A 13,102-nucleotide genomic window follows, 5' to 3' on the forward strand; every position below is an offset into this window, starting at 1 on the left:
CAACAACAACAACAAAACCCTCCTTTCCCCAGGTGAGGGAAAGGAGTTTACAGGAGAGTAGTATGAGCACATGGAAGGTGCAGTGGGGCAACCATTTCAGGCTGACAGAGACAGGTAAGGAGTGACAGGGACATGTTGGGAGGGAAGAAGATAAGGGATGATCAAGACAGATGAGGTTTGTGGGGACAGATAAGGAGGGATGAGGTCCTGCCGGAGTGAGAGGTGGCGGTCAAGTGAATGGCGAAACCAGCGAGGAGAACCGAAGAGCTGGAGTGGGACCATCTGAAGGAGAACCCTAAGGCTGCAGGAGTGGAGAGAGGAGCGGAGTGAAATGTGATGTCAGAGAAAGGGCGGTGATGTAAGAGCCAGGCGGTGGGGCGGTGATGTCAGGGTTGGTGCTGATGCTGGCGGCGCAGTGCATTGTGGGCAGCTCCCCGCTCCGCCGCTGCCTCCGCCGTCGCCCGAGGAGAATCGGGGCCGGGCCGGGCCGGGCGGGGATGATCCCGGGCGGGAGGCCGCCGCCGCCGCCACCGCCGCCGGAGGGAGCGGGCAGCCCCGCGCCGCACTGAGCCGCCCCCGCCCCCGCCCCGCCCCGGCCCCGGGGGATGCGCCGCCCCGAGCCGCTGCCTCCGCCGCCGCAGCCGCAGCCGCAGCGGGCACAGAGCAGGTGAGGCGGGGCGGGGCCGGCGGCAGGCCGGCGGGGTCGGGGCGGGGGCTTCCCTGCGGGCTCCGCGGGCCTCGGGCCCGGCTCGCCTCCCAGCGCAGCCTTCCCCAGCTCCCCCTCCCTGGGCCGTGTCCGCCGGAGCCGGGACGCCCGCCGCTGGCCTACACAGCCTGGGCCGCATCCCGAGGCCTGGAACGGCTCCCTGCCCCCCGCCCCCCTCCCCCCAGCCCCAGCACACACACTCGCCCTCGCCAGCCAGCCCCCCACGGCCTCTGCCCCTCGCTTCTCACCGCTGCCCCTGTCCCCACGGCTTCACCCTGCTGTCACCCTGACAAGCCTTCCCAGCTGCCTCCATAACCTCTCTCCCTCGTCCTCACTCCCTCCGTCCCTGAGGCTGGTTGCCTTACCTACTTCCTCACCCCTTGAGCAGTGCCAAGAAGCCCCTCCCGGGGACCTGCCACTCCCTCACCTGTCATCAGGATCGCTGCTCATCGCCTGCTTCCCCCTTACCCAACCCCCTCCACGGATCCTGTCACCACCTACCCCCCTCAATCCCTTCCCTTCGCCTCTGCCTTCTTCCTCGGCTCTTTTCACCTGTTCCCACTACCCCTCACTGGGTTCCTTCACCTCTCCTTACCTGCGCTCCCAGACACCTGGCTCACACCTTGCATAGTTACACATCAACACCTCTACTCACACACCGTGATGAGCTCCCTCCCTCCCTGTGTCTCCCTGTCTCCCCATCCCCCCCCCACAACTGGCCCCACACTGTTTGACAGACACTTATAAAAACCTCTTCCACAAACCCCCTCCCATGGCACACCCATACCTCCACATACTCAAAGGGTCCTGAGGAGGCAGTAATGGGACAGCTAAGTTCCTTGTGGTCTGTCGTCCAGCCCAGTCTAAGCTGAGGGCAGTCCTCTGAGGCAGAGAGTGAGGATGGTGGACAGGAAGAGGCTGGGAACCCAGATTTAGCCTTTGGCCACCACTCTCTTTTCCCACCCCACCTGTTCCTTCTAGGCTTGTCCATCTTGAAACTGGTTGCTACATCCCAAATTTCTACACCAACCTATAGAATCTACCATCACAGGACTGGAAGGCCCACCAGGGGTCACTAGCTGCTCCAGGCTCTCTCCCAACTGGTTCAATGTCTTCTTCTGTCTCGTCCTCAACCTGTTTCCACCTTTAGTCCAGAACCCCACACCCCCTGCCTCTCCCTTTACCCTGCCATTGCCCTCACTGCCCTCTGGATACCTCATGCCCCACATGCCACTTTGGCAGAAGGTGGGCAGCGGCCCATTTGATTGACATCCCCATGGTTCTTAATCTCTGAAGTTGGGTGGCTTGGAGAGTCAGCTGAGTCACTTGAAGAAAGATAGGACAAGAGCGACAGTGTCCCTCTGTATGAAGACCTCTTCTCCACATGTCCCTCATGGCCCTCTATGACCTGTTGAAGGTGGTTTTTATGCCTTTACTACCCCATACTGCTCCCTGTATGAGGATGACTAGACACAGGAGCCTGGGGGAGATATCCCCACCCCAAGGAAAGACAGGTTTATGGAGTTTTTGCTCCATCCATGCATACCTTGGTCACTATCTTCCTCCCCATCTCCATTCCACTCCACCTCGTCCCCAGCTAGAGCGACTGCTTTCCCACTGTGACTCTCCAGGGTCACTATGAGGGCAGAGTAGTGTGCTTATCCAAAGTGTAGGGGGAAGGGAGAAGAAAGAGAGGAAATGGCCTTAGTTCAAATCCTGCACGGGGTTGACAGAAATCTCAAAAAGCGGCCTGCTGTCTGTATACATGCACATCACAGACAGACACAACAACATGCAAAAGCACCCATGGACAGATGGACAGGAGCAGACACAAAGATACACGGACACACAAAGACATACACATACTCACGGAAGGACACATGTGCAGATACACACACAGACACATACATGTGCACACACATTTGTTTCCCTGGATAACGCTGGTGGGCTTTCCCAAGCCTCTCACTCAGGATACTCTCTTTGACATCCAACTTCTACCTCTGAGGCCTTCCTGTTCCGGAGCAGACAGAAAGGTGTGGTCAGAGCTCTCAGTGCACGCCCACTGCGACTTGCTGCTCCTCGGCATTCCTCCGGCCTCTCACACCTATCCCATACCCTGTTGTCCCCAAGACCCCCCCAGGTCTGTGGTCCCTCTGAAATCCATGTGCTGAGTACATCACCTCTGTTCATCCCATCTTTGCTTCTGAACCCCATCCCATCTTTGCTTCTGGATCGCATCTTTGCTTCTGAACCCCATGGCTGTCAGTGAGTTGGACGCACCCCTGAGAATGGTGTGTGCCTCACACAACAGCAGCATCCTCACTTGGCACCATCCCCAAGGGGCTGCTGTGCAACTCCTCTCCTTGCTTATCCCACCCCCTGTGGTGGAGGAGCAGGTCTGCATCACTCTGCGGCTCTCCCACGGGTCACCCCTCGGTCAGCAGGACTCCCTATTTTAGTAAGCTTCAGATGCTCAGCTCCATGGACATTTGGTGTCACCTCTGCATACGAATGTGTGGGTGCGGGGGGGCGGGGCTCCCATCAAGTCACTCAGATGGATCCTTCTCAGCCCAAGTGTCCCCTACATAAGCATGGGGGGGGGGTAGCAAGTGTCCTCCACGTTAGCATCTCTCTCTTTGGGAAATGCTGTCCCCCCCCCCCCGCCCCCAGCCTGCTCACACAGCATTTTCCTCTCCTTTTTTCAACATGTGTGTCCTGTTGCTGCGTTTCCCATCCCCAGTTCCTAGTTTGTGTCTCCCTTCCCTTGGATAGTATTTCTGTCTTCTCTTGTGACCTCCACCGGGGCGTTTACACAGTGCTTCCCCCAGTAACCCCTGGAGCATCTGCCCAGCGGGCCCCGGGGAGGATGCCTGCCAGGAGAATGGCGCTCCCCTCCTCCGTATTTGCAGGAGGGTCCCGAGTCCTTTGCCTGCCCCACTCACGGCCCCTCCCCCCCCCCAGGTAGATGGCCCCCCCAGGGCAGGCCCTGCGGACACCCCTCCCTCCGGCTGGCGGATGCAGTGCCTAGCGGCTGCTCTTAAGGACGAAACCAACATGAGTGGGGGAGGGGAGCAGGCCGACATACTGCCGGCCAACTACGTGGTCAAGGATCGCTGGAAGGTGGTGAGTGACCCGGCGGGGCCAAGGGAGGGGTGGGGAGAGGAGGGGAGGAGAAGAGCAGAGAGGACCAGAGACCTGTTAAAACAGTTGCCCCCAACTCCTCTCCCCTAAGAGGGAGGTGCCCCCAAGTTCATCTGCATACTGCTTGAGGTCACTATTTTGGCGTACACTTGTGGACAATCGCTTTCTCCCAGCGCCCTCTCTCACCCCTTTCCCTGCTGGGTCACGTTGCTCGGGCCCAGCCTGGAACAACTCCTGGTTGGACGTCGGAGCGGGAGCTGCAGAGCTCTGTGGGGGAGGCGGGCTGGGTGGGGGAGGGGGCTCTTTCGTTGCCGGACCTTGGAGAAGGGCAGTGAGTGAGCATGTGTCCCTCCGCTTCCGCAGAGGACGGAAAGGCCTGGCTTCGGGGAAAGAGGCCCTGCGGGCTGCTCCCACCGCAGCCGCACTCCATCTTCTCCTTCCACCCTCCTCCCTTCACTGGTTCCTGCGGCAGGTGCAAGACGCCGAGACTCCATGTCCCAGCGTGCCTTGCTCGTCCAGCCCAGGACTTCGGGCTATTCGGCCTGCTGGGAGTTGTAGTCCGAGCCTCCTCGGGGTTCAGGCCTGGATGGGAGGGGGACCTGTGAGGGGTTGGGGGAAAGGCAGTGTCTGGGGAGTGGGACCTATCGTAAATCAATCCCTGTCCACCCCCTTTTCCTGCCGTAGCTTAAGAGCTCTCTGTTGTCCTCTTATTATTGTGGGGGCAGGATGGTGTAGGGCGGATTGCAGGGTGATGTTGTGTGAGCTTGTGGGGAGCCTGGAGGAGCGGAGGGAGAAGAGAGCAGGCCTACATTGAGGCTCTGTGTGGGTGTGTGGGAGTTGAGGGGAGAGGCTCTGCTCACCTGGGCTGCAAGGTTGAAGAGAGAGTGGGACCTGGGTGCTAGCTGGTATCCATGGCAACAACCACCCCTCCAGCAGGTTCCCTAAAGGCCCAGGGATAGGGGCAAAGGTGGCAGTGTTGTCTGAGATGTCTCAGGGACTGGGAGAGGTGGTGGCACTTGGAGGACCAGAGAGCTGAGGGAAGGGAGGGAAGGAGCCATTTAAGTCCCAGAGAGGACTTCCTGAGAGGGAGAGTGACAGGACAGAAATTGGGGAGGAAGAGCCAGGGCAGTGATCAAGGGAATGAGGGCCTGGCAAAATGAGGAGTGTTCCTTCAAAAACACTCTGGGTCCCCTGATGCGAGAGCTTAGTTTCTGACAGATTGGAGGCAGAAGGACATTTGCCCTGAATAGGTGAGAAAGAGATGGTGTTCACACCATACTGAGTTTGGATTAGAACTTTTCACTGCTTTTTGAGGGAGGGGGTGGAAGATGAGTAGAGAGAGAAATGGCGGTGGGGGAGGGGTTGTTGGGGGAAGGGGAAAGTGTTTAATCTCTGCCAGGCTGACATCTCTTAACCATCACTCCCTCCCTGGCCCCTGGAGAAATAGAGAGGGTGGGGTACCAGATGCCTCCCCTCAGCCATCTCCCTGTGAGGGGTGGGGGACAGAGACAGGAGGCAGAGCTCAGGAATGGAAGAGAAAATGAGCTGACCAGGATGAAGGGAGGGGTGGTGGCACTAGGTGGAGTATTTACAAATAAGCACATTTGACCCTTCTTGAGGGGTGCTTCTCAGAATCAGAATAGCAAACACCACCACCACTAATAAAAACAGCATTCATTTTGAGCACTTATTGTTTCTAGACACTATGCAAAATGCCTTACCTGCATTATTTCACAAAACAATGGAATAGATATTATTACCCCCTTTTCACAGGTGTGGAAACAGGTACAGAGACTGACTCACCTCCCACGTTCTCCCGACGCCTGGGTGGAACCAGGTCTATCTGACGGTCGGGTCACCGGCCATTAAGCAGTACTGTTTCCCAAGCATTAGCCCACCCAAGAATCAAGAGCACAGAGATGAAGGAGTCTTTGTGACCAGTTCTAGAATAACTTTTTCATTTTACAGAGGAGGAAACGTGGAGGAAAAAACTTAAACTCACTCCAGGTGACCCAGAGCTGAGCCAAGAAACCAGTTTTCCCTTTTCCTAAGTGAATGATGGTCTTGTTGTATCATATTTGCCCTTCAGTAGCCCTCCTTTGACAGGGGAGGGGATCCTGAAAAAAATTAGGAGGGAAGGAATAGGGTCTGACAAAAAGAGGTTGAGAGAACATTCTGGTTACCTGGCTTGGACAGGGCTGCATTATGACTTTCATGGGCCCTGGGCGCTTTTGCCTTCATGGAACCCTTTCTCTCTAATAAAGTACTAAAAGCTATATTTTATGACTGCATTGGTATAAAGAGGAATGGATTAACATTACATATTAAAATGTTTTAATCCAAGAGGTCATTTGTTTTTCTTGTGATTTAAAAATATTGAAACATTTTTATGGCCCCCTAAAAGTATTATGGGCCACTTTGTCTGCTATCCCCGATGGGTGAGTGGTGTCTGTAGGGTCTGGGGAGGAGGGGTGTTAGGTGAGTGGGTGCATGCAGACCCCCAGCTTGCTGCCTCAGGGAGGTTCGGTAGTGGGTGTGGCAGGGTATGGAGAGGGTTAGGGAAGGAGAAACAGCTTCTGTTTGGAAGTGAAGATGACAGAGAAATACCATTGGCCACCCTCGGAAATTGGGGAGCGGGTATTGGAAATATCTTGGTGCCCTGAGCCCTCCTTACCACCTCTTAGGAGGGTTTCGGAGCTTGGCAGATTCGGACTTGAATCTCAGCACTCACACCGTTAAGTCCTGTGCTGTCACCAGTTGCTGTGAGATCATGGTTAAGAGTGTGGGCTCTGAATCAGAGTGCCTCGGTTTAAGGGAAACTTGGCATTGCTGTTTACTAGCAAGTGTGACCTGGGGCATAGTACTTAATTCCCTGCACCTTAGTTTTCCTTCTGTGCAAAATGGTGACTCTTACGACCTTCCGCACCTGTGTTGTCAGGAACCTTAGGGGAAGAGCTGAGATGATGTCTGTGTGCCTGGAGCACAGAACCCGAGATGGGGCTTTTGTTCTCGCCCTCGCCCCCCTTTCTTTTTTGCTGGCACACAACAAACCATAAAGGATTCTAGAAGATACTAGACTCTCCCCTGAGTTTAAACTTCCCCAGAGGGGGACATGCTGCTTCTTCCCTTGAGTCTGCGTCTATCCCCTCCGGATCCTGAAGTTCTTCTAGGAGGGGCACCTGGGTGGTTCTGTTGGTTAAGTGTCTGCCTTTGACTTAGGTCATGATCCCAGGGCCCTGGCCTCATGCCCACCCCCCAAATCAGGCTCCTTGCTCAGCGGGGGGCCTGCTTCTATCTCTCCAGCTCCCCCAGCTTGTGCTCTCTCCTTTCTCTGTCAAATAAATAAGTCTTTAAAAAGTTTTTTTTTAACGGAATTCTTCTAGGAGTCTGACTTAACTTTTGTCTGAAGTACAGAGAGACTCTGGTTTCACACTGTTTTTCCTCCTTTCTCTTTCCCTGTCTCCTTCCTGGGCACAAGAGCCTTCAGGACGCAGCCAGAGGTGCTCTTCTGTCTAAATCTTCCTTTCATCCTGTCTCTTCCTGGAGTGGTGTCAGCTGTCACCCGCTGGGAGCTCCCAGCCCTGGGCTCTGGCCTGCCCCTTCCCCCGTCCATCCCCATGCTTCAGCCACCATTAAACATTTAATGGGACCTGAGTGCTGAAGAAGTGCTAAGGGGCGGGCTTAGAGATGCATGGGGCTCAGAGTCCCTTTACAGGCTGGCTGATCAGAGCAGCCTCCACCCAATCGCCAGCATGCCCAGCTGTGCTGGTGAGTTAACAAGCCAACGGGAGGCCAGTGAGCCTTCTGGAAGCTGTTCAGCGAGGGCAGGCCACCTGTGAGGTGAGCCGTACATCTTTTTTAACCAACTGAGTCCCGGCTTAGAACTCAGCATCTTTTCCTTGTCCCTCATCATTGCCAGCAGCACACTCACTCTCCAGGAACCCCAACACCTCTGACTTGAAATGATTTTAATCCCTCCCCATCACTCAGCTTTGCTCATCTCCCCTGGCTGGCTCTTTCTCCAACTCAGTTCTCCCCTCTGCCTTTTCTCACTGCCTGCCCTGGGACGCTGGAGGAGGAGGGCCTAGAGGGTCAGGTCTGTACTGCCTCGCCCCCTGGGGGGGGAATAGATGGACTCTCCAAACCTGCATTCCCACCAGGGTCCCCGCACGCGCCCCTGGCCCCCAGAGGAGGCTCACCCTGGTTTGGGGCATCTTGACTAGGGGTCTAGGAAGTGCCGTGAGCTTCAGCAGCAGGCATGGGCAGTGAATACCCTTTGGTGAGAGTCCTCCCCAAATACCCTCTCCCCCCATCATTCTCTTCCTTTAATAACACCTATCAGGAGACTGCCCACCTGAGGAAGGGCCTGCTTCTCTGGAAGATCCACTTTGAAGCTGGGAGGTTCTGGAAATTCGTTTTCCTTCTGGATGGTGGTGGTTTAATCTAGTCGAGGAGTAGGGGAACGGTGATATTTCTTGTCCTTCCAGAGAAGAAAAGTTTCACGATGGCCCATGATCTCTTTAGAACCCTACAAGGCTCGTCTCCATGTCTGTATGGAGTCAGAGGTCTCATACCCTTTCCTACTTCCCACTCTGACATCGAGCCTCTGTGTGTGTGTGTGTGTGTGTGCGCGTGCGTGTGCGTGCGCACACGTGCACGCACGCCCATGGGCTGAGCTGTCTCTGGCACTAGGAAAGGAGGTAGGGGCCCTGGCGGGTGGGGCAAGGGAGAGATACAGGATCCTCCTCTTCAAGGGTAGCCATACCCCCACCAAGGAAGGGCTAGGAATGGATGGGACGCAGAGCCGCTGAGCCTGATCCCTGTGTTTCCTATCCTCTTCTTCCATCTATGTAGCTGAAAAAGATCGGAGGCGGGGGCTTTGGTGAGATCTACGAGGCCATGGACCTGCTGACCAGGGAGAATGTGGCCCTCAAGGTGGAGTCAGCCCAGCAGCCCAAGCAGGTTCTCAAGATGGAGGTGGCTGTGCTCAAAAAGCTCCAAGGTGCGGGTCAAGGGCAGGAGGATGGGCAGAGAGGTGAAGGTTGGGATCTGGGGTCTGGGGCTAAGGGAGAGCTGATGGGGGATGCTGAGACAGGGCGGAGTCTAAGGGCAGTGGTGGGGAGAGGGGCAGGCGGAGGGAGTGGGAGAAGTCATGGGTCCAGGAATCAAGAACTCACTGGAGACCCCTGAGGATTGGAAGGGAGGAAGAAGGGATGGGAGTTGGGAGACCCCTGTCTGTGCCCCCCCAGGGAAAAGCCACGTGTGCAGGTTCATTGGCTGTGGCCGGAATGAGAAGTTTAATTACGTAGTGATGCAGCTCCAGGTGAGTCAGCCCCCTTGGGGTCCTCCCTCTTCTCCCACCAAAGCTTGGGATGTGACCATGGGCGTGGGGAGTGGGCACAAACCTTTGGGGATGAGGCTGGGTGGAATGTCAAGTGGTGCCACGGGGAAGGGAACAGGGCAGCCGAGCCTAGCCAGCCCCCACCGCCACCCCCAGGGTCGGAACCTGGCCGACCTGCGCCGAAGCCAGCCTCGAGGCACCTTCACGCTGAGCACCACGCTGCGGCTGGGCAAGCAGATCTTGGAGTCCATCGAGGCCATCCACTCCGTGGGCTTCCTGCATCGGGACATCAAGCCGGTGAGGGTTGCCCTCCCTGACCCCTCCTCCAAAGTGCACCCCCACCACTTCTCCTTCTCCAGGGCCCATGGTTTCTCCTCCAGAGCTGTGGTTGGGGCAGGAATAGTTTCTTGTACCTGTCCCTTCCTCCTGCTCTCTGCCCCAAGCCCTCCTCCTCCTCTCCCCTGCCAGCCAAGAGCACACACCCCTGCCTTCCCCTGGCCCACTTCTCTCCTCTATTCTTCCCTTCTCCCTTACTCCTGCCCTGAGTAGTCCTTGAACTTTGAAAGGTGCTGGGGCTGGGGAAGCACAGAGGAATCTAGGACGAAAGGGACCAAGGGGCTGGGCTTGGTAAGGAATTCCCAGAAGCTGATTGTGTCTTGGATCCCGGTGTTGGAAGAATCTCCAATTCAAATAAGGACTGACAACTGAGGTCCAGAAAGATTGGCTGAATGGCCCAAGGTCACACAGTAAGAACAATGCAGGTCTGCTGCTGCCTCAGAGCAGGACAGGGTCACTAAGCCACTTAGCCCTGCTGGGGCTTCCCAAGGATTGGGGACTGGATGCATACCTCAGTTCAACCCCCAGCTGGGTCATCACGGCTGTGTGATCCTGGAGAAGCCCCATAATCTCTTTGACCTTGGGAATGCTCAGCTCTCAGATAAGGGGGATCCCACCTGTCTCTCAGATGGGATGTGATGACCTGCGGTCCAAGGTGGTGTTTACACTTAACCATGGTTCTTGGCGCCCCTTGAGGTGAGCCGGGTGGGGTTGGAGCCCTGCGGTCACAGCTGCTGTCTTCCCCAGTCGAACTTTGCCATGGGCAGGCTGCCCTCCACCTACAGAAAGTGCTACATGTTGGACTTCGGGCTGGCGCGGCAGTACACCAACACCACGGGGGACGTCCGGCCCGTGAGTACCGCCGCTTGCGGGGACCCCCGGCTGCCCCACCTGGCTCCCTGACCCGGGCACTCTTCGCCAATTCTTCCTGCAGCTGCCTAAGCCGACCCGGCCTGGGATTCAGTAGGAGCGGCACCTAGCTCGGTCTACACTCGGCCCGTCCCCTCCACCGCTCCTGGAGCTCTTGTAGTTGCATTAGCCTCACCCTGTGATCTGGCTGCCCACCTGGGTCGGGGACGGACACAGGGGCAGTGAGCAGGGTCAGGAGATGGGGGTAGCACTGGGGTTGGTGTGTCAGTCTTGGGGGTGGAGGGAGGCAGTCCCGGTTAAAGTAGGCAGAGTTAGGCTCAGTAAGCAGGATGGAGATGCCGCCAAAGTCAGGGGCGGCGTGTGAAGGCCCTGCTGTGTGTTCTCCCTTTTGCAGCCCCGGAATGTGGCCGGGTTTCGAGGGACTGTTCGTTATGCCTCAGTCAATGCCCACAAGAACCGGGTGAGTGGCAGAGCCGGGCCTGAGGAGGTGGGGGCAGTGCGGCCCAGGTCAGGGGCAGAGTGTGCAGCTCAGGAAGAGGGACGGATGGGCAGCCATCGCGGTGGGGACAGCAGTATGGGGCAGGGGCTGGGAGCTGCCACACCAGAGACCACGGCTGGAAGAAGACTCCGCTGCCATTTCCCCGTGACTTCACCTTCATCCTTGTTTTTGGAGATTCCCTCCTCTCTGCTCACACCATCCGTGTGGGGGAAGAAGCATGGATGGAAGTTTTGATGTTAGGATTCTGTGTGTCTTGGAAGGTCAGGGAGAAAGCCATGGTTTCAGGGAGACCTCAGCTCTGCTCACGGGAATTTGGGTGTCCGACCTCCCTGAGGCCAGACCCCCTCAGGAAGGGTCAGTCCCAGGGAAAGACCCGAGAGCTGTGGGTGACTCCCCTCACTGCCCCCCCCACCCCCCCAGGAGATGGGCCGCCATGATGACCTGTGGTCCCTTTTCTACATGCTGGTGGAGTTTGCAGTGGGCCAGTTGCCCTGGAGGAAGATCAAGGACAAGGTAAGCCCTGTGGGGCTGGGTCTGAGGAGGTGGAGGGGGCGTGGGGGCACAGGGGCTCCGTCACCCTGTGCCCTCTTGCCTCCAGGAGCAGGTAGGGATGATCAAGGAGAAGTATGAGCACCGAATGCTGCTGAAGCACATGCCCTCCGAGTTCCACCTCTTCCTGGACCACATCGCCAGCCTCGACTACTTCACCAAGCCTGATTACCAGGTGGGAGCCTGCCACCTGGCCCCCGCATCCCTGGACGTCTCCATGGGGACGACCATCCCCGGCGGCACCCACACTGCCGGGACCCCACTCCCCTGCTGGCTGAGCCATGGGCATCTTCCCCGGTCTTCCAACTGCATGACACTGTACTGTGCTCTTGTAAACGGTATTCATAGCTATGAGTTATCAACAGCTGACCCTCTTCTTGGTACTTTTTATGCATTAACTCATTTAAACTTCAAAACAAGCCTTTGGTGATAATGTGTGTTCCTTATGTGGTTATTCTAACACTCAACAATTAATGAAGCCAAATGCTTTCAAATATTTCACACCAGAATTCTGTGTTGCCCCCATTTCACAGATGAGGAAACTAAGACTGGGTAGCATGGCAGGGTGCAGGGCTGGGCCCAGGCACATCTCCTGACTCCCAAATCAGCTTTTTCCAAGGTGCCACCATCACACCCCTAGGGGACTTACTTAAATCCTGATAGGAGAGGGGGGTATGCATTAGCAGTGTGCTGCCCAGGACCCACAATGTGCCAGGTACAAGTCTCCACACCCCAGAGCACAGCGACAGGCACACAGGGGGCCCTCAGTGAAGTGGGTCCTGCCAGCAGAGAGACCCTGCCCTGCATTCTGAAGAGAGCTAAGTCAGAGCTGGAATGGTCTGCGGGCCTCTGATGGGCTACGGGTGTCCACCACATCCTGAGCCTGGAGCCCTGTGGTTGCCACAGATGCCTCACTTGAGTGATAGAAGGCTCTGCCCCCCAGTTCTCCTCCTGGGGCTCCCCAGACCAGAGAGCTGCAAGCAAGTGAGCATACAGTGTGCTATGCTAGGAACAGAGAGCGGTGGATCAGGGAGTATGTGGGTGGGGGAATCAGGGAAGGCTTCGCAGAGGAGAGGACTGGTGGGTTAGGCAGCGCCGCTAGAGGCAGCAGTCTGTGCAGAGCGTGACCCCAGGTGGTGGCTTTGGGAAACTACCGGAGCTCCGGGGCTGCTGAGATGGTGGGAATGGTAGAGCAGGCTGGGTGGGGATGGTAAGCAGGGGACGGATCCCAGAGGGTTTGGTGTCCAGCCAGTGGGGCTCAAACCAAGATGGTGATTTGCATGCTGATTTGCATATTATGTGCATGTTTTCATTTAAAATCAATGTGCCCTTCTCCTTCCAGTGCCCCCTCTCAGCCCATTCCTGTCCTGGAAGGTCCCTCTCTTCCCCCTGCAATCCCAGCAACTGCCCCATTCTCCTGGCTAGCCCCAGGGTCACCTCTCTGTCCTCCCACCACCCCCACCCCTGCAGTTGATCATGTCGGTGTTTGAGAATAGCATGAAGGAACGGGGCATCGCTGAGAATGAGGCCTTTGACTGGGAGAAGGCGGGCACCGATGCCCTCCTGTCCACGAGCACCTCCACTCCACCCCAGCAGAACACCCGGCAGACGGCAGCCATGTTTGGGTGAGTCTCAGGAGGGATGATGGGCAGTTCTGCCA

General features: G+C 56.9%; 1 protein-coding gene across 7 annotated transcripts in view; it reads left to right on the top strand.

The window, feature by feature from the left end:
* Positions 1–428: 428 nt before the first annotated feature.
* Positions 429–13,102, top strand: part of TTBK1 (tau tubulin kinase 1) — a 40,292-nt gene continuing 27,618 nt past the window's right edge. For 4 of the 7 annotated variants that reach the window (XM_059178036.1, XM_059178040.1, XM_059178039.1 and 1 more), the window contains exons 1-11: positions 429–667; positions 3,668–3,829; positions 7,923–7,943; positions 8,702–8,849; positions 9,097–9,170; positions 9,345–9,485; positions 10,272–10,376; positions 10,789–10,854; positions 11,314–11,406; positions 11,492–11,617; positions 12,913–13,067. In XM_059178036.1, the coding sequence (XP_059034019.1) occupies positions 3,722–3,829; positions 7,923–7,943; positions 8,702–8,849; positions 9,097–9,170; positions 9,345–9,485; positions 10,272–10,376; positions 10,789–10,854; positions 11,314–11,406; positions 11,492–11,617; positions 12,913–13,067 (1,037 nt within the window). In that variant the 5' untranslated portion in view covers positions 429–667; positions 3,668–3,721. The remainder of the gene's footprint in view (positions 668–3,667; positions 3,830–7,922; positions 7,944–8,701; positions 8,850–9,096; positions 9,171–9,344; positions 9,486–10,271; positions 10,377–10,788; positions 10,855–11,313; positions 11,407–11,491; positions 11,618–12,912; positions 13,068–13,102) is intronic. The other 3 variants (XM_059178038.1, XM_059178043.1, XM_059178037.1) reach the window with 2 other exon arrangements.

The sequence above is a fragment of the Mustela lutreola genome, chromosome 6, assembly GCF_030435805.1.
Source record: "Mustela lutreola isolate mMusLut2 chromosome 6, mMusLut2.pri, whole genome shotgun sequence".
Lineage (NCBI taxonomy): Eukaryota > Metazoa > Chordata > Mammalia > Carnivora > Mustelidae > Mustela > Mustela lutreola.